Here is a 20,921-nt window from a genome sequence, read left to right on the forward strand (position 1 = left end):
TTTTTTAAAGTCTCTGACCACCAAAAAATCATTAAAACTAGTCCCTTTTGCTTTTTATACACGGCTTACTGACTCTCAATAATTTAATATGCAATCCTTATCAGAAATTCTATGACCCTAAAAGAAGCAGCAGATAGACAATGATGGGAGTGGGAAGTAGTACCATGAGCTAGAGACTCAGAAAATCAGCAAAATACAGTATGACCAGAAGTCATCACCAATAAAATGTCAAGTTTTCTCCAGCAAGGAAATCTAAGATGTTAAATACTGAGATTTAAAATGCTCTGGAATATCATTAGGAAAAAATACTGTTGAAGCCAGGAAAACTTCAGGGAAAAAAACTACTCTTATAATTTCAAAGGGAGATTATACTAAAAAAAAATACATAGAAGTCAGACAGCTTTGCTTAACAACCAGGGGGGCATGTCAATATAAATAGTATAGAAAATAATCTAGACACTTGACAAAAACACTTCATTGAACCATGATTCTAAAATAAAAGACAGCTGAACATAAGCCCTTTGAGAAAGCATTTAGGTAAGTTTCTTCTATATATTTTATTCTAAGGGGCACGAGCAGTTAATCAACAAAAAATAAAAATAAAAATAAATCAGAAAATGATACAAGAGTGAAAAATTTAAACTAAACTTTTGCTATGAAATTTTATAAAAGTGATATAATAGGAAGATACTTCTTAGAACCGGTAAGTAAACCAAGAAAATAGATGAGAAAAAGAAAACTGATTTTAATGTATTGAATAGATGAAAATTTGACCAATTAAATCAATGGAGTTCATTTAAAAAATAATTTATATAGTTATTATAGTTGCATAGTTTATCATATAGGACATTAATATGTTCTATATAAACTTGAAGCTTTAAACTAAAAATGTTTTTAAGCTAAACTATACATATGTCATATATGAAAACTATATCTATCAGACAAGAATGCTAGTGGTCTATTAAGCATTTTAAATACAAAAATTAAGATGTATAGAGGGCCGGCCTGGTGGCACAGCAGTTAAGTTCACGCGTTCTGCTTTGGCAGCCCGGGGTTCACTGGTTCAGATCCCGCGTGCAGACATGGCACTGCTTGGCAAGCCATGCTGTGATAGGCATCCCACATATAAAGTAGAGGAAGATGGGCATGGATGTTGGCTCAGGGCCAGTCTTCCTCAGCAAAAAGAGAAGGATTGGCAGCAGATGTTAGCTCAGGGCTAACCTTCCTTAAAAAAAAAAAAAGATGTATAGACACAAAGTTCCAGAAGTTTTTAATATAAAGAAGGGAATCTCTAGCCACCTAAAAGGTCCCTCACTGAGTAGGAGACATAGCTAATAGTGAAGAGGAGCCACAGAGTTATAAAAGACTGTAAAATCACAGTAATTCATACTACGTATTACTCCAAGTAGCTCTAGGGCATTGATATATGATCAGATCCAATTGGCCGTGGGGTCTCTTGGCTATTTATGCTAGATAGTAAGTGGACTGAATTTTTCCATTTAGATTCCACTGGTTTATGGTTATACAGTCAAACTTTCCAAAGGAAATAAACTGAGAAGTAAAATTTGCTTCACAGAAATTCATATTATAGTTTGTTCATTTTATAAATAATTCTACTCCTTAAAAAAGGGACAGCTATATTTTAAAGAAAGATTTTTTGAAATTGCAATACATACACTGGTTTCAGAACAAAATCATTTGTGCTCCTAACTGATCCTTTCCTATTTCTGTCCTTGCCATGTCATCTGAAACATGGAAAACCCAATGGTTACTTTTCATCGGAATTTTTCCATCTGGTATTTTTATACCTAGTAAATGAAAAGCACAAAATAACATAGTATCAGTTTTAAGTGTTCATCATTTAAACCTTTATAAGCCTAGTAATGTAATAAGTAAAGAAAACTATATATGCATAGTAAGAAAGGTAGCTTTTTTTTCATTTCACCATTCTTTGACTTTTACAGGGCAAAAAGCATACTAGAGAACATGTAATTGACTTCACAGCATGAAGGAATCAAAATAAAATGGCAAAATGATCATTTGCCATTGGTAAACAGGAATTTATCAAAAGAGAAAGAAAAATATAATATGACTTGGGGAAAAGTATATCAGTTACAATAGAACACTCAAATTGTAATGGAAAAGATTACAATCTGTTTGACAATGTTTATCAAAAAATAACGCATTACAAATTTTTTTAATGTAAAGTTTGAATCCAAATTTTAAAATTACTCTTTGAGGGTCACATACTCTAAACTCAGGAAAACCTAAGACTAAGGCCAAACACTTAGTTGAAGACAGTGCTTTCAATTTGACCCCAAGAAATCAGTCACCATTAAGATTACTTGCCAAAGATGGAATCATTTGTCAAAAAGGAAAGAAAGAAGCTACATGACTACAATAGTTTTAGAAAATACAAATTAAATTTTCATTTATGATGTGAAACCTGTAAATAAATCAATTCTTTTAATATGATGCTCAATTCAATTTTCCAATTATTTAAATAATAGTGTTAAATAACAGTATAGCACAACTAGGGAAGTTGTTAATATATTAAAAGATTAAAATGTCAGTGGAAAACATACTTCATAAGGACGAAAAGCAAAGCACTCAGTCAAAAGTACTCCTGAAGAGGAAGCCAAAATAATTCCATCAGAACTTTAAAAGAGAGTGAGAGCAGCCCAAAAGTCCAGTGTGAAAGATAAGAAGAAAAATACAAACTGTCAAGCCAGGAACATAGATACTTTGAAACATCTACTTATATCCGTTTTAATGAAGAATTAAGGATACAAAGTGTTAAGGACATATTTAAAAGACTAGTAGTGGGGTAAGACAGATGAATCAAATTTTGTTTATATTGTAAATAATTACAAGAGACTTTGAAAATGTAGTGTAATTCATGTTTTCTTTCCAGTTTAAAAATTTCTATCCATTGCCTCTATCTTTGGTGTCACTGCCACCAAGAAACACAGTATACAGCTTAGAAATCTAATTACTATCTTCAACTAGGAAAAGGTAAATCAACATTATCTCTTTAAAAATAAGATATAAAGAACGTGATCTTACTTAATTTTGTCTCATGGTCCCAAAATATTCTGAAATATCATGCCAAAATGTAAAGTTTAAAGGGGAACACCATCATTTGCTGTAATTGCACCAAAAATTTAGCTACTGTACGCTGGTGTGATGACAGCTAGTAGGGTGCAGAGGCTACAGAAGGACATATACATATGTTCAGCTCACAATTAGTCAAAGGAAGGTTCAGTTTAATGTGGAACTGAAACATGGACAACACAATGCTTTCACGTAAATATGCTAAAGCTTTGTTCTCTTGCAGTTTAAAAGGATAGTGTAATTATCTTAAATTTACACAAAACATTATGAAATATGGTAGTTGTTCATGATTAAAATAAAATAGCAATGTAAATTAATTTAACAGTGTTAAATATATTCACATGATCACCATTGTGATTCAAAATGGCCACTCATGAAGTTACACACCAATATATGTACATAACATTTGTCACAACAGTTTTTGTAGTTTGACTTTTTGCAGACCAGGTAATTTTATGAGACAAATAATCTTGTATCAATTCTTTCATATTATGAAAGGAATTAAATGTTGTAAGTAGTTTCATTCCTCCAGGGAAGGGGGCGGGGAGAACCTCTAAAAAGTCAGTGCAAATTGAAGAGAGTTCTACCTTCTTGAACAGTGGAACTTGCTGACCAAGATAAATTCCTATACGCTGAGGATAAACAAATCTTAAGATACTAAAGAATCTCGTAACATCGTCAGCGGCATTTAGCAGATCTTTGCCACAAGGAGGAATCCCAAGTCCTATAGCAGAGCCTTCTGAGAATATGCTTGCTGTAGCTGAGGTGGCTGCTGACTGCCTCCAGGCTGAGGCAGCGCTGATGATGTTAAGTTATAGTTTGGCACCTGGGACATATTAGTTCCTGCGTTCTGGTAGATAGGGACATCAGCAGCAGCAGCAGACGGAGGAGGACTATATACTGAAGCCTGGCTGGGATATGTAGTTCCTTGAACAGAACTGACCATTGCGCTGTGGAGGGGAAAAAACACTCAATTAGATAAATATTGCCTTATGTAGCCATTTAGAGATAAACAGGAAAGTCATTCAATAAACATTCATTCATTCATGCAACCCATTCCATAAATACTTATTAAATATCTACAATGTGCCAAACATTGTTATTTTAGGCACTAGGATACCATAAAGAAGGAAGGAAAAAAAGTCCCTACTGTCTTGGAGATTACATTCTAACAGGAAAAAAAAGATGATCAACAAGTTTATAAGATGTCAAGAGGTAATAACTGGTCTGAAGAAACATACAGCGTAGTAGGAGAACCAAGAGCTCCTGGGACAAGGGATTCTAGTCCACACAGGAAGGTGGGGGAAGGTGTCTCAGATAAGGCAACATTTAAGCAGAGACATTTAAGTGAGGGAGGGAGTCAAATCAATTATCTACGAAAAAGGTATTTCAGGCAAAGAGAACAGCCAAGTACAGAAGCCTTTGAGAAAAGAAATGCCAGGCATATTCAAGGAGCAGCAAGGAGGCCACGACGGCTGAAGTAGAGTGAGCAAAGGAAAGAGTGACATAAAATAAAGTGGCAGAATTAATGGGGAGAGGGTCCTTCCACATATAGTGCCTTGTACACCAGAACAAGGATTCTGGCTCCATGTGAGTGAGATGGAAAGCCACTGGTTGGCTTTGGACAGAAGAGTGATGTGATTTCACTCAGGTTTTAGCAGGCTCACTCCGGGCCAAGGACAGAGGCAAGGATACCCACCTGGGGGCTGCTACAATCGTCCAGGGGAAAGCTAAGAGGCAGCTGGAGCCACAGTGGACATGGGGGAGAGGGGAGGAAAACGTCACATTGTGAAGGCAGTGCCTTCAAAATTTGCTAATAGGCAGGGTGGTCAAGAATGCCTGAGGTTTTAGAACAGAGTAACTGGTGGAAATCACTGGTAGAGTGGCCATTCACTGAAAAGGAAAAGACTACAGATAAGGACTGGAGTAGATCTGGAGAAGGAGAATCAAAGTACAATTTTGGACATGTCAAGTGAGATACACAGGAGATTCACAAGGAAAGAGAATGAACAGGCATCAGTTATTCAAGTCTTGAGTCCGGCGGAGAGGTTAGGACTAAAAACACAGACTTAGGAGTCATCAGCATACACGTGGTGTAAAGAATCATGGGCCTGAATGAAATCCCCTGGTAGTGACTGAAAACAGAGAAAAAAACAGTTCATATTTCGAGCCCCAGTTCGAGAAGTCTGGAAGATAAAGAGGGACTAGGCAAAGAAGACTGCAGAGTAGCAGTAAGGCAGAAGGAAAATTAAGAGAGAACGGTCACAGCCAAGTGAAGAAAGTATTTCACAAAGGAAGTGGGCACCGGATCTGGCAATATGCAAATCACTGGTGCCTGACAGGAACAGTTCTGGTAGACGAGGGGAGATGAAAGCCTGATAACCTTGTTTCTCATTTCCCTGAAAACACAGCCGCGATTAAGAGCGACCTTCCATCTACCCCCAGCACCACACTTATCAGCCATCTGTACCTACACCCTTCACACAGTCCGCCTTCCCTCCTGCTGTAACTGATCGACTTAACTGCTCCCATCCAAGGCACCCTCCACTTGTGCACAGCTCCTATTCCACCAAAACAAAAAAAATCCTTGAGAGTTACCTTTATTCACATCCCTGCCTCCTCTTTTCCCATTCCCACCCTGATATTAAGTTTCTATTATGTGTAAGAGACAAGATGAGCTATATAAAGAGAAATATCAGGAGCTTTAACATCGAAATTTTCTCCCGCATTTCTATTAAAAATGTGTTAAAATAAGCTAGTTAATGGGCAATTGCCCAATATTTTCAAACTACCGCCTATTTCTACATTTTTCTTCAATTGCTAGATTGTTTATAAATCAATTGTTGGTAAATTCAATGCTCTTGTACTCTGCACAAATTAAACACTCATTATTATAATATACAGATAGTCATTTACTGCTGCATTCCACTCATTGATGCAACCACTTAAGTAACGCTTAAAGGCATCATCACCCATTACCATTCCATATGTCGTGTTGTGCGACACAAAATATTACAAGAAGTCAGATTTCATGCTATTATTTCCATCAGTAAGGACCACCATAATGCTATAATATAATGTTGAGCCAATGCCTGGCTTTGTATCTTAGCTAAGTGGGACCTTAGTCCTCCCTCCCTGCTTCAGTTTCCTCATTTATAAAATGGGGATAATCGTATACCTACTTCATAGGTTATTAGAGTAAATGAGTTAAAACATGTACAGCATATGGCACAGTGCCTGGTGCTTACTAAACATCCCATAAATGTTAGCTATTACTGTAATCATTCCCACTTTGTACTATATTCCTTTTCTCAACTTACAGGTCCACCATCTACCCAGTTGCCCAAGAGCAAAGCCCAGCAATTCACTCAATACTTCTCTCTCATACCTCTGCTCTGCACTATCTCCCCACCTCGTCACCCTTAGCAATAATTTGCTAATCTCCTAAATAACTCTTTTCCCATCTCTATCATTATATCTTGCAGTTAGACAGTAATCATCTCTTGCCTAATATACATCATCTCCTGCTTTCTAACCTATCTGCTATGAATCCATCTATCCTATTGCCATTTACAGTTCTTTACGGGCTTTCCCAGGTAAGACCCAAGCTCCTTAACACAATATCCAGGACTATTCATTATCCTTGTCAATAACCCCAAGTGTCTCTCACCTCTCCCACCACAGAGTTTAACCCTTTACTAACACTGTACTGCTGGTAATGCCCAACATGTACTATGCGTTTTTCACAACTCCCCATTTTACTCATTCCATGGGTACCATGCCATGTCATACTATGTCTTTGCTCACGACAGAAAATCTTTCCTTTTCTTCCTCTAGGCTAAGAATAATAGCTTGAGCATATTTTCTTGGAAACCTTCCCTGAACCCTGAGGCTTCTAAGGCATCCTGCATATACCTTTATTAGTAACTTATGTTGTAATTACATATTTTTCGTATGTTTGCCTCTACTAGCCAGTAAGTACCTTAAAGCTAAGAAACTCGAAATCAATGGTCAACCAATATATGACTGGGGAGCCAAAACTAGTCAAGAGGGAAAAGACAGCTTTTCCATAAATGGTGCTGGGAGAACTGGAAAACCACCTGCAGAAGAATGAAACTGGATCCCTGTCTTACACCACTCACAACAATGAACTTAAAATGGATTAAACTTAAGACCAGAAACTGTAAAACTCCTAGAAGAAAACACAGGGGAAAAGTTCCTTGACGTTGGTCTTAGCAGCAATTTTCTGGATATGACAGCAAAAGCAAAAGCACAAGCAACGAAAGCAAAAAGTAAACAAGCGGGACTACATGAAACTAAAAAGCTTCTGCACAGCAAAAGAAACTATCAACAAAATGAACAGGCAACCTATGGAATGGGAGAAAGTATTTGCAATCATATATTTGATAAGGGGTTAATATCTAAAATATATAAAGAATTCACACAACTCAATAGCAAAAAACCTAACAACCTTATTAAAAAACAGCAAGAACTGAATACACAGTTTTCCAAAGAAGACATACAGATGGCCAAGAGGTACATGAAAAGGTGTTCAACATCACTATCAGGGAAATGCCGATCAAAAGCACAATGAGATATCACCTCACACTTGTTAGAATGGCCATTATCAAAAAGACAAGTGGGCCGGCCCGGTGGTGCAGCGTTCTGCTTCTCGGCGGCCCGGGGTTCGCCCGTTTGGATCCCGGGTGCAGACACGGCATCGCTTGGCATGCCATACTGTGGGAGACGTCCCACATATAAAGTAGAGGAAGATGGGGACGGATGTTAGCTCAGGGCCAGGCTTCCTCAGCAAAAAAAAGGACTGGCAGTAGTTAGCTCGGGGCTATCTTCCTCAAAAAAAAAAAAAGACAAAAGATAAGTGCTGGTGAGGATGTGGAGAAAAGGGGACACTTGTGCACTATTGGTGGGCAGAGAAATTGGTACAGTCAGTCACTATGGAAAACATTTTGGAGGTTCCTTAACAAAATAAAAATAGAACTACCATATGATCCAGCAATGTGACTTCTGCGTATATATCCAAAGGAACTGAAATCAGGATCTCGTAGAGATATCTGCACTCCCACGTTCACTGCAGTATTACTCACAATAGCCAAGATATGGAAACAATTTAAGAGTCCATCAAAGAATTAATAAAGAAGATGTAGTATACACACATGATGGAATATTATTTAGCCATGAGAAAGAAGGAAACCTTGCCATTTGCCACAACTTGGATGAGACTTCAGGGCTTTATGATCTCACTTATATGAGGAATCTAAAAAAGTCAAACTCAGACAGACAGAGAGTAGAGTGGTGGTTATCAGGGGTCAGGGAGCAGAGGAAATGGGGAGCTACTGGACAAAGGGTACAAACTTCCAGTTATGAGATGAACAAGTCTGGGGATCTAATGCACAGCATGGTGATTATAGTTAATAATACTGTATCATATACTTGAATGTTGCTAAGACGGGAAATCAATGTTTTCACCACAAAAAAGAAATAGTAACTATGTGATCGCTGAAAGTCATAGCTAATGCTATGATAGTAATCATTTTACAATATTAAATGTATCAAATCAGGGCCAGCCCGGTGGCGCAGCGGTTAAGTTTGCACGTTCCACTTCGGCGGCCCAGGGTTCACTGGTTCGGATCCCGGGTGCAAACACGGCACTGGTTGCCAAGCCGTGCTATGGCAGGCGTCCCACATATAAAGTAGAGGAAGATAGGCATGGATGTTAGCACAGGGCCAGTCTTCCTCAGCAAAAAGAGGAGGATTGGCAGCAGATGTTAGCTCAGGGCTAATCTTCCTCAAAAAGAGGGAAAAAAAATAAATGTATCAAATCAATAGGTTGTACACCTTAAACTTATACAATTTTATATGTCAATTATATCTCAATAAAGCTGGAAGTAAAAAAAAGCTCTACATCACCCTTTATTGTCAAGTGTCTAGCATAGTGTCTGGAGCAGACTAAATGTTCAATAAAGAGCTGTTTAACAGAAATAAAGTGAAATAATGGACAAATATGTACATAGCTTTGGTCAGCTTAGTATATCACTGCCACCATCACTACAGGCAGGTTTAGAAACTGCTTCAGTACCACCTTCTTCAGTTATCAGTGAGATCATCCTAGGGTGACAGAAGTCTGGAAAAGTGATATCCCAGAACCAAAACTATATGTAAAAGTGTACGAAATTGCCTCGATATTAACTGAGGGGGTACCAAAAAAGTGCCTATCAAAAACAGAAAGAAAAGAACATTTCATCATTGACCTTGATTTACAATTAGAAAGCTTGCGTCAAACGTGCAGGACACCTCTATCAGGTATACTTCTAAGTCCAGTTCCTGCTCCTTCCACATCTTCATCCACTTGCTTTGCCAGCCATTTCCTCATTTAAATACACAAGCACACACACACTTGTTCTTACATATTTATAAATATATGCTACACATTTATTTACCTTTTTAAAAATTGCCTCAAAGCCTTTGCAAGGAATTAAAAAACCTCTCTCACTGGCCGAACATAGCACTTCAAATTCTTACCAACATTTAAACATTTATTTATCAAATATTTACTGAGTTTCTACCAGGTGTAAAACTCTGTGCTACACAGTGTAGATATAAAAGTGAAAGAGACTCAGCTCCAGCTCTCAAGATATGAGAGTTTAGTGAGGATACAGACAAGTCCAAAGGCGATTATAAGACAAAACATGGTGTGCTGGGGTCCTGTGCCAGCAACAGAGGAGGAAGAGTGTTGGAGAGGTGGGAAGACAAGACAGGCGTTTTAGAAGAGACAAAGCTAAGAACTAAAGTATAAATAGGAATTAGCCAGCAAAGAGAGCTAAATATTTCAAGGAAATGCTCTACAAAAATCACTGTTGAAATCTACATGTGTTTTTGAGAGGTGACATTAATAGCTACAGCATATCAGAGTCGAGTCAGGCCCCAGGCCCAGCACCGGAGGTTTCACACCCTGACTGCAGAAGCAGACAGAGCCACCCCCAGCAAACAGCAACACGGTGCTACCGCTCTAGAGCACGTCATGGCTGAAGCACCTACCAACAGGTTATCTCACATACAAGGATAATTTCTCAAGGCCTTCAACCAAGAACGGTTCCAAGTAACCTCCAGGAACAAAGGAGCCAGAGCAGCAAGTGACAGTAAGAGGACTGGCTTCCTACATAACTCATGCACACCGGCTGACTTCTCAACAACCCCAGCATCTACTCACTTTGTATCTAGTTTCAAAGCAGCACATTACTCTTCTAAGAACAGCTGCTCCCTGCCGATGTGCTTATTTTCCACGTAAGGGTATATACTTTCACCAAATTTCAACTAAACAAAAAAAAAAGTCCTGGGACAGAAAGAGCTACACCTAAAATTTGTCCTAAGCTCTATAACCCAGTAGGGAGTGTCCTGTGTTCTGATGCCTATAATGGGCCTCCCATTACCCTCCTTCTAAGGTCACTTCAGAATACTAGATGTGACCACAAGACAAGGTTTGAAAATCCCCAAGCATGCCCAGAGTGTGACTCTTTTGAGGATGAATAAGACAATAGTACAGTACAGGAGCACTTGTGGGCAACTGGAACACTGATGCAAAGGTTTCTAGGGATTGTACCCATGCCACAAAGAAACTTCTGTTGTGAGTCAGAATATCACGACTTTTAGAATTACACACCAGTGAACTCTTACAGCCTATCTCTCATTCACTTCAAAGGAAAGACTTCAGCTTAGATTCCCACTGAAGCAGAAAAGGCATTAACAAAATTTTAAATTATATAGTATATAAATATAATCATTTAAAGACATGACGGGGGCATTATAAGCAAATGACCAAAACAATGGGCCCATCATTTCACAGTCAGCTACTTGCCCCACGAGCCACAGGGGCATATGGCTTCCTGCACCACCTCTGTTCAAATGGTTTATCTTGCTGTCATATATACTAAATCCCAACACTGGGCAAGAAGAAGAGAATATCTGTCTAAGAGACAGCCCAGAACTAAACATTTTAAAACAATAGCCAAAAAATTTGATTTTATATGAAATTTGTAGAAAATAAATTATAGTTATCAAACTTGTTTCATTAAAATCCTTAGCAAATATCATCATAGACAAATAAAAACAAAAACAAATTACGATAGGAATATAAAACATACACAGCTAACACCAGAATTCAGCAGTTCAATGAGTCAGTAAGACAGAGGCCTGGCTAGCTGGCTAGGATGGCAACACTGCAGGGGTTCCTGCAGACCCCACACATCACACTAAGCAGGGCTGACCATCTGGGATCAGCGATAACATCTTCCCCCAGTTTTTCTTCTCCAGTTCTTATAGTTAGAGACGATGGGGGCACTTCGGAGTTTTAACAGCACTAACTATGAACAAGAGTCAAGAATCAAATTACTTCGGGTACGAAGCCTGAGTCTGCTGACTGGGAAGGGCTGGGTTTGCAGACGGTGGAACTGCGCCTTGGGTGAGAGAAGAAAGCTGCTCCGGGGGCAGACTGTAGCTCGGGAGATGGCTCATCTGTGCATTCCCTGCAACCAGGTAAGCACCACTCTGAGGCGGCCCCGGATACACCTAGACCAGGTCATGATAAAGCACATTAGGTCCTCCATGATTTTAATAGGCATTTCAAACACTCTTTGTAGAGGCATTCAGTTACAAAAAGAACAACAACTACATCTCTACCCTTTTTTTAAAGTTACTTCTGTTAACAGCCTTTTAAAAAGCACTTTTCAGTGAAGTGGGCTCCTGATGATTTTTGTTCCTACGTAAACATCAGCTAAACTCATGTTCATCTCCAAACAGCAGTAAAGAAACTTACCTTGAAACTTCATACTAATAGAATCTCTCTTCCCATGTTGATATTTTAAAGACTTCCCTAAAAGGAACCCCAAAGGATGTTTAAGAAGTTTCTTTAATTCATTGTTTTACATCAATAGATGGCAATTGCTTATAGATAGAATTTGTATTTCCTAAATTACAGTTTATTGAAACTTTCTAAAGCAGGGGTCAGCAAACTTTTTTGTAAAAAGTCCAGACAGTAAATATTTTAGGCTTTGTGGGCCATATAGTCTCTGCCACAACTAGTGAACTCCGCCCATACAGAAAACATCCAGAAAGAATGCATAAACAGATGAGAACGGTTGTGTTCCAGTAAAATTTTATTTAAAAAAAATTATGTAGGAAATCGGATTTGGCCCTTGACTACTCCTGCATCTAAAAACTATACTTGTTTTAATCTAAAGAGATGGAAGTCTTAAATGCCTCAAATCTTAAACATACACAGTGTTGTAATCTTCTGTAGTATTCATTAGATCTTTCCATTTCACGTGTGAAAAGAGAACTCCACTGTCTATGTAGTAAGACTCTTACCAACAGTTAAGATAGCAACACAATCGTCAGGAGACAATACAATCATCTTAGCCATTCTGGTAAGCCATAGAGACTCGCCATACATCAGAAAACAAAAGGTCTTTATTATTAACACAGCTTTCCAGTCCTTACAAATGCAATTTTTTTTGTACTATGTAAATTGAACATGAAGGGTTTCTTTGTCTGTTTTTTTGGCTCAAACTAGTATCAACACCCATGAGGAGGTGTCACCTAGCCCCAAGGTTCTCAGGTTTGACTTTTCATCTCCAAGGTGTTGGCCCCTCATTTCAGGGGAAATGGACCACGCTAAAAAAACATTAATCTGCACAAGGTTTGCGCCACTTTCCATGGATAAAATGGAGTGCCTGGCTAATTACTCCCCATACCCTGAACTTACTGAGTGTGTGGGAAAGAGGCTCTTGAAATTGTTGCTTGGGGTGAGTACAGGGAAAACTGCACTACAAGCATTCTCATGTAAAGAAGGGGGAAAAATCCAGATTAAGGCGGCTCACTATAAAACCGAAAACTACAGATACTCAGAATTTAGCAATAATCAGAAATTTCACTCAAAAATTGCAGTTCTTAACCAGGTAATTAAATATGAAGCTTTAAAAATATACAGATATTTGGGCCTCCTTCCTGAAGATTGTGATTCAACAGGTCTGTGGTGAGACCGAAATATCTGTATTTTTTTAAAAAGCATCTGCATTTTTTTAAAAAGCTTGGTGGGTGATTCTGATGCACACCCCTGCAGAAAAAGTTTTTTTAAAATAAGAACTACTGGTATAATTAGTATATTATACATTTACTTGTTAAGTAAAAGATTATTTTAAACTTTATTTTCACTCTAAACATTACTCTTAGAAAGCTTGACATTTTAGAAAAACACAGCTATTTCAAATAACCTCAAATACATTTGAGAATTTAAAATGATATACTTGAGTTTTTAAAAGCTTACCTGAGAACCAGAAACCCCAGATGACTGCACATAATACTGCTGACTCTGTAATTTTGCATACATGGAATACATTGGATCTTCATTCATTAACTTGGTATACAATGAAAGTGCCTCCATCACCTTAACATTAAGTTCTGAGAGTTCTGAATGTTTTCTGAAATATTATACAATAATTTGAAATGTAACTGCTATTTAAATGATAAAATGTTCTAAATAATAAGACACCTAAAGATAGCAAAAAGTGCTATAAGTAGACATTATTAAAAATTTAATCTGATGACAGAAAATATCCTGTATTTTAGTTTCAAGGCAAACAAAACTGTTTAAGGTTTGGGTGCTGTGCTGGGAGAACTCTAGCTCATTGTATTTGAAATATCTAGGTTTCCCTAGTTAAGAACAGAGGGGTCATTTGTGGGTTGTGGCAATGCCACTTAGAGCAAACGTGATTACAACAGTTAACCCTTATTTTTAAAAGAGACTTATATACTGAAGGTGACATAAATCCTCACTTTGAAAAAAAAGAAAAGGACAGAAGGGTCTAATTCTAATTCCCACATCTAGCAGAAAAGAAGTGAATGAGAACTGGTTCCTTTGACACAGCTTAGAAACAAAACAAAATACAATGGCAGCTCTACCTCAGTAGGCAGTTTAGGGTCAAACTTCAAGAAAGAAGGTACGCAATGTAGATACAGCACATGTTCCTTTACCTGTCAATATCTTCCAGCTTTTCGTCAATGAGAGGTCCCATCTGGTGACACATTGCTAAGATGACAAGATTTGAAGAAATGTAAGAAAACGCAGCAAAAGAAAGCAAATCTTTGATGAAATTCATATAATTTAAGAAATAAAAGCTCTAATTTGGAGTAACAAAAATTATATTAATTAACCTTAGCCCAGAGAACCCAAGATTTATTTTCTTGGGTATTTAGAAAATTAATACTTTAGATTGATTGTTTTGATCTCAAAATTTTTTAAAGATAAGTTTTCATTTTAAAACATTCTAAAATGTTGAATAAAATACTTAATTTGGATAGAAAAGTATAAGAATTTGAATTCTACCAAAGGATTAAACTGCATATAAATGTGAGACTGGGTCATAGAAGAGTGAGAAATGTTAACATTTTTATATCATTCTCAATTTTACTTAAATATAAAACCATTCTAGAATAGAACACTAGATATGCCTCTAATTATTTTTTATTTGCAAGGTAACTGGAAAAGAAGGTTCACCTTCAAGATGCAGTAACTCTGGAAGATCTGGTTGATTATCACTGGGATCTGTACTTTGCAACATCTGCAGCAATTGGTCCATTTTATCCTATAGGAATTAAATAGTTAATACAAAAAGCAACAAATCATTATACAACGTGTTCTCACTTCATTATTAGATAATGGATAGCAAACTTCTGTAATTCATAGGTATAGAGACTCCAATTTTGCTTTTGTATATTTAGTATCTATGAATTCTCTTTAGTACCACATGAAGCTAGAGCCTTGAAAGCTCTTCCTACTTATTTTTGAAACTGTTAGCAGACATTCTCTTACATGAGAAGAAACAGAGCCACATTTAAACTCACAACATGTGAGCTCTTCAATCTCTTATGTCATGCTAGTGGATTTCTGTGTCACTTTGCTGTGGAGCAGCTGCCGCCCTGCCATGCTGACAGGTGTAACTTCTCTCTCAAGATGGCATTACTCATGACTAACAACTCGGTCATTACTTCTCCACCATGGTGAGCACAGCAGCTGTTTAGCAAGGCAAAGCTAAGCTATATTACAGCTGTTCTCCTTCTAAGTGGGGCTGAAAAGATTTATTCTACATTTCCTTTCCACCCATGTTTCAATTTGTCATAAAAAGGAGGAGGAGGATTTGTGGTTTCTCCATTCTCCTATGTGGGAAAGGCTGGAAGGCATCTCAAAGCAACGACTCAGACCTATTTCAGTCTCTTTTGTTCTAAGACCAGTGAAAACTAACGAAGCCATCATTACACAAATACATCCATACATTACATAAGTATACATGTATTTATATGTAAGTTTTTAAAAATCAAAATATAGATCTCATGTACCAAAGAATACTACTGTAGAATTACAAACTTTTTTCTATGTGTAGTTCTTATGTGGTCATGCTACTAAATAAAGGTACATGTGGTAAATAATTTAAAGACTACCAATTCTATGCAAAGTAGCTATTTAAACCAAAACAAAACTCTATATTCTGTACAGAAGGAGAATAGTTTAAGATGAATTAATCACTAGAGAGTGAAAGTGACACAAGTATACAAAAAACTCTTCTAAGTCAAAAAAATCTTATATTTTGAAATGGATACTACTTTTCAACATAGAAGATTCACAATTTTCATTTTAAATACTCTAAAAAAGAAGGCACATGTCAGAAAAGTTTGCCTACAGCAAAAAAAAGGGGGGGTAAAATGAGAGTTAGCGTCAACTAACATGTGGATAATTTTTGCTTTGTTTACAGAAAACTACACCCCATCTGAAATGATCTACTCTCAGAGAAATAAGACCACTAGTCTGACTCCACACGCACTTTCTTCTGTAACGCAATCGGCCAAACGGGACGTTCCCTGAGGCAGGGGGCCCCCTGGCTCTCAGTGCAGTCTTCTACAGTCCGCTCTCGAAGAGGACGCTGCAAACGTGCAGCTCTGGCTCCCCAAAGGAAGGCTACAAATCTGTAAATCCCTTCACATACTTTGAAGAGGACACCTCATTTTTCATCATAAGTTTAAAATATTATAAAGGATATAACTTACAGAGCATTAAATAGTGACATTTTAAAAATAAAAGTCACACCTTCTTTTAAAATATATCCAACAAAAATCTCACTACAATAGTGTTTGTAATAGAAAAAAAACAACAAAAAACTGGGAATAACCTAAGCATCCAACAATAGAATAATTAAATCATGAAAAATCCACTCTGTGGAATATCAAGCAGGAATTTAAAATAATAAAGCACAACTATATGAACTGACATGGTAAGAATGGGACTAGAGAGGAAGTTTCAAGGAAACTTTGCTTTGTCTTTATTGTTAGAATTTTTCTAACAACAAAATGCACACATTAATCAAGTAACCGATTTTTTTAAAGAAGACAAGAAAAGTATTTCAACTTCAATGCCAAGCAGGAGCTGCTCTCTTGGAGGAAATCACTTACTTCATCAATAAAGGCTTGCTCCGGCTCGGGCTCTATTGTTTCCACCTGAACATCATCGCTAAATTGTACCGTCTTTTTCTCCGTTTTAACTGTAAAACAGGTAACGTTTATCTTTTCCTTATAATAAATTTAAAATTCTATTTTAAAGCACTTTAAGTTTCAAGAGAAAATTTGGGTTTTTCTTATATTCCCTTCAAGCTGAGAGACTCTATGTAAAGAATAATTAGGTGCAGATTTAGACAATAATGACAGAACATTACTTTATGAACTCTGTCAAGATTTCTTAAGTGTCTCTTCTCAAGATTTTACATTTCCCATAAAAGATATTTCACTAAAAATGAGAGGCATATTTCTGAAACAAAGATTAATCACCTACTATATGTGAGAATTTAGTAAATTAGTGGACAAAAAGCAAAGTTTTACAATCGATAAATGAACTCTGCAATTGAAAATAAATCCTTTTTAAATTACCAGTTTTTTCAAAGAAAAGTCTCGTTTGATAGACTGTGCTATTACAACGTAATGAATTAGAAAGTTAGCTATATGGTCTCCAGCACACCACTCAAACTTTTTATCAACAGAACAACATCCAGGGCAGTGGAGAACTTTACAAGTAGCCTTGTCAGGGATCTGAATTTTCCACTAAACTGTAAAATTTTGCTTTTTAGTTATGTTATTCTTCACAATGAAAAAGCAGTTATTAAGGGATCTGCCAACCACGGACCAGAAGCACATATTTCTCTTGCTCAACAAAGCAATCTTTAAAAAACATTCAATATAACTAGTAACTCAAATTATATAACTAGTAACTCAAATTAACTAGTAAATATAAGGTTGTGATTAACATAGCAATTAACCTTCTCCAAAATAATAATGGAGAGGCACACAGAGCTTTAAAGGAATGAATTTCCTTTCTGGATTCTTCATCCTTGTATCAATGTGGCCAATCAGTATTCATAAAAATATTAAGAATAAACATGGAAAGGGGGATGGGAAGGGGACAGAATTAAGGAAGGGAAATAACATTTACTAAACTATTAAATCTGCTTAATGGAATATCACATTTCCCCTAATGAATCTTCAATAGAATCCTGTAAGATATGCCCTTTTTTTTTTTTTTTTGGCTGAGGAAGAGTCACCCTGAGCTAACATCTGTTGCCAATCTTCCTTTATTTTGTATATGAGCCAGCGCCAGTGTGGCCACTGATGAGTGGCATAGGTCTGCACCTGGGAACCGCACCCAGGCCACCAAAGTAGAGCGTGCCAAACTTAACCACTAGGCCACTGGGCCTGGCTCGAGATACGCCCATTTTATAAAGGAGGTTAACAGTGGCTTAAAAAGATTATAAACATGGGAGAAAACTAACAGACAGCAAAGCCTGGATTTGAAAGCCACTCTGTCTAGCTCTACTAGCCCACACTACTAGAATCTGGCCTGTGATTTTACCCTGAGAACAAGAAGTCCTAATGCTTCCATATTCTGTGTTGTGTGCTTCTGTATAAAATGGAAATAGTTTAATTTCCAACATAAGGAACATATTTATCCCATTCAAGTCACCATAAAGCAAAATTCTACATACAAAAAGTTTCAGTTGATTTTATTTTCTCATGGGGGAAAAAGAGACACCTGCTATAGATACTTTGGCGTTTTATACCTTGAGCTGTTAACAAGTAGAAATCTAGGATGGGACTGCATTGGCTGCTACACGTAAGAGAACACAGGGTAGATTTCAGATCCTAAGAGCTGACCATGCACAAGTTTGCAGTGCTTCTTCTCATAGAGAAATACTAATACTATTAGTATTAGAAAGAGAGAATACTAACACTAATACTATATATGCATCTATGTGCGTGTGTGTATATACACATATAAAATATTATTTATATATATATATAAAAGATACAGTGCTTTCACAGTATCTTACTGCATCTACAAAACAAAAACAAGCTAAGCAGGGCAGGTACTTCTACTTCACACACTGAGTGAAGTGGACTTCTGTTTCGTCTTAAAGAATGATGCCATGAGGATCATGATAGCACTTGTCTTCCAAGCTTGAGAACTGTAACTCCATTACATAAGCTCTGACGCTCCTGTTTCTCTTTTACGTGGTACAGGGTGAAACACATGAGAAGAGCTAGAATACTCATTTACAGAGCATTGCTATATGATGAGAAAAAAGATGAGATGGTTACATGATCTACATGAGATCTTGGGTCTCATCTTCAACAGAAGTCCAAGAAAATTCTCTCCTTTCCACCAGCTGATTCAGGAAAAAAATCCAATACTCCCCCCGCAAAAAAACCCAAAGAAACACTACCATCAGCCAAGGTTAAAAGTTGGCACACTACGCAGTGCCATGTAAACAAATTTCTATAACATGTTTTTTTTAAGTTCTAACAAAAAAGAACTCTTAAACGAACGGGTATCAGGAATCTGTCTCTATAAAAGTGACACAAGACAACCAGGCAATAACTATGAGAGGGCATTGTTTTAGCAGAGATCTGTAATGTCTGGTTTGTTGTTAAAGCCTTCTTTTGAAAGAGAATTTTATTCTGTTTTTAAAAAAGAGTATCTTATCATTAACATACACACACATAACATTTATTGTATAAATATTTATATAGTTTGTATTCAGGATAATATTCAGTACTGGGTGCTGTTGAAAATAAAAAGATATAAAACACAAATACCTTTTTCTTAAAATTCTTGTAAACTAAAAAAGATCTAAGCATCTTGTGGTTTATAAGTTTCTTTGATTCCTTCTACCTGACGTTATAGAAAGATGAGATGAGATGAGAAATTTTGCCAGACAACCATAGCTTACCAACTTATATACAAAAACTCTTAAAATTCTAAACATTTAAATTGCTAATAGAAATCTTTCTAGACTAGAACATAGTTCTGTTTTCTTAAATAGAGGGAGATTATGACAATCTTGATGACTCAAGTTCATCATTATGAAGATGCATTAAAATGCATTATTACGTATAAATATAGTGAATTGTCTACAAATGTTTTGATAAGCTCCTGGAAATTACATCTCTTGCAAGCAGTATGCCTGCCAGTAATATCACTTTCCCTCTTTGGCCCACTCTAGTTTATTTCTCCTGGTCAGCAAAGGTTTGGAAATCAAACAAAACACTGTTTATATGCTTAGTTACGACACCTTCTGTATATCTTACATGAGGACTTAGGAAATCCATTATGCTGTTCAGAGGCCAATGCTTCCAAGTTTGGGGCTAGACACTAAAGAAATGGTTTCAAGGGGCTGGCCTCATGGTCAAGTGGTTAAAGTTTCACACGCTCTACTTCCATGGCCCAGGGTTCGCAGGTTCAGATCCAAGGTGTGGACCTACTCCACTCATCAGCCAGGCTGTGGAGGCATCCCATATACAAAATAGAGGAAGATTGGCACAGGTGTTAGCTCAGGACCAATCTTCCTCAAGCAGAAAAAAACAAATTCTCTTTGAGGTTACACTTCATTTGTTATACTTTTATCAGCTGATGATGGAGTGACATCAGCAACATGGCCGAGTCAGCTGTTCCCTTTGTCTCTTCCCCTGTTGAACTACAACTAAATGGACATTCACTGACCAATGGAGGAAGCCCACCCAGCACTACAGGACACCTGAGAGACAGACAACTGGTACACCTGAGGGTGGATGGACTGGCGCCTAGGAAGTGGCAGAGATAGGTGAGCCCGCCCTGCTCTCCCCTGGTAGCCCTATGCATGCACATGAATGCTTTCCAGCCTGGCGCAAGTGCCCCAAAAGTGGGAACACACACCAGGGTGACCATAGGAAGTGGTACCCGTTGGCCTGAGCTCATGATCGCTCTCCCAGCGAGGAGAGGGAGCCCACCATATCCCTGTGCCACCAAGGAGCAGCCCTAGCTCAGTCTGATGAGGAAGCCCCACCTACCAAACACAGCGGCCCCACAGACTGTAAACAGAGACCGCAACTGATCAACACACTGGGGCAAGCACACCCCAGGCCCAAGCAAGCACTCATAGTGCTGCTGAGCCCCAAAAGACGGAACGTGTCCCAAGAAGCTGTGGGTAAAGGCAGCAGCAGCTTTGAGCCCACCTGGTTCACTTTCCTGGCAGGGATAGGGAACCCATTGTGCCCCTGTGTGGCCAAGGAACAGCCCTAGCTCAGGTCCCAGGAAGGAAGCCCCACCTGCCAAGCACAGCAGTCTGAAACCTCAAGCAGAGATGGCAGCAGATCTACATGCTGGGGCAAACACAGCCCAGGCCCACACACGCTCATAGTGCAGCTGAGCCTCCAAAGAG

The 20,921-nt window shown here is 37.8% G+C and overlaps 1 protein-coding gene across 2 annotated transcripts in view; it reads right to left on the minus strand.

Moving 5' to 3' along the window:
* Positions 1-1,909: 1,909 nt before the first annotated feature.
* The window catches only part of STAM (signal transducing adaptor molecule), a 74,728-nt gene continuing 55,716 nt past the window's right edge, over positions 1,910-20,921 (minus strand). For both annotated transcript variants that reach the window (XM_014846034.3, XM_014846035.3), the window contains 6 exons: positions 16,630-16,718; positions 14,684-14,771; positions 14,161-14,215; positions 13,454-13,607; positions 11,522-11,697; positions 1,910-4,064 (listed from right to left, as the gene is read on the minus strand). In XM_014846034.3, coding sequence (XP_014701520.1) covers positions 3,839-4,064; positions 11,522-11,697; positions 13,454-13,607; positions 14,161-14,215; positions 14,684-14,771; positions 16,630-16,718 — 788 coding nt within the window. In that variant the 3' untranslated portion in view covers positions 1,910-3,838. The remainder of the gene's footprint in view (positions 4,065-11,521; positions 11,698-13,453; positions 13,608-14,160; positions 14,216-14,683; positions 14,772-16,629; positions 16,719-20,921) is intronic.

Source organism: Equus asinus, chromosome 29 (genome assembly GCF_041296235.1).
Source record: "Equus asinus isolate D_3611 breed Donkey chromosome 29, EquAss-T2T_v2, whole genome shotgun sequence".
NCBI lineage: Eukaryota > Metazoa > Chordata > Mammalia > Perissodactyla > Equidae > Equus > Equus asinus.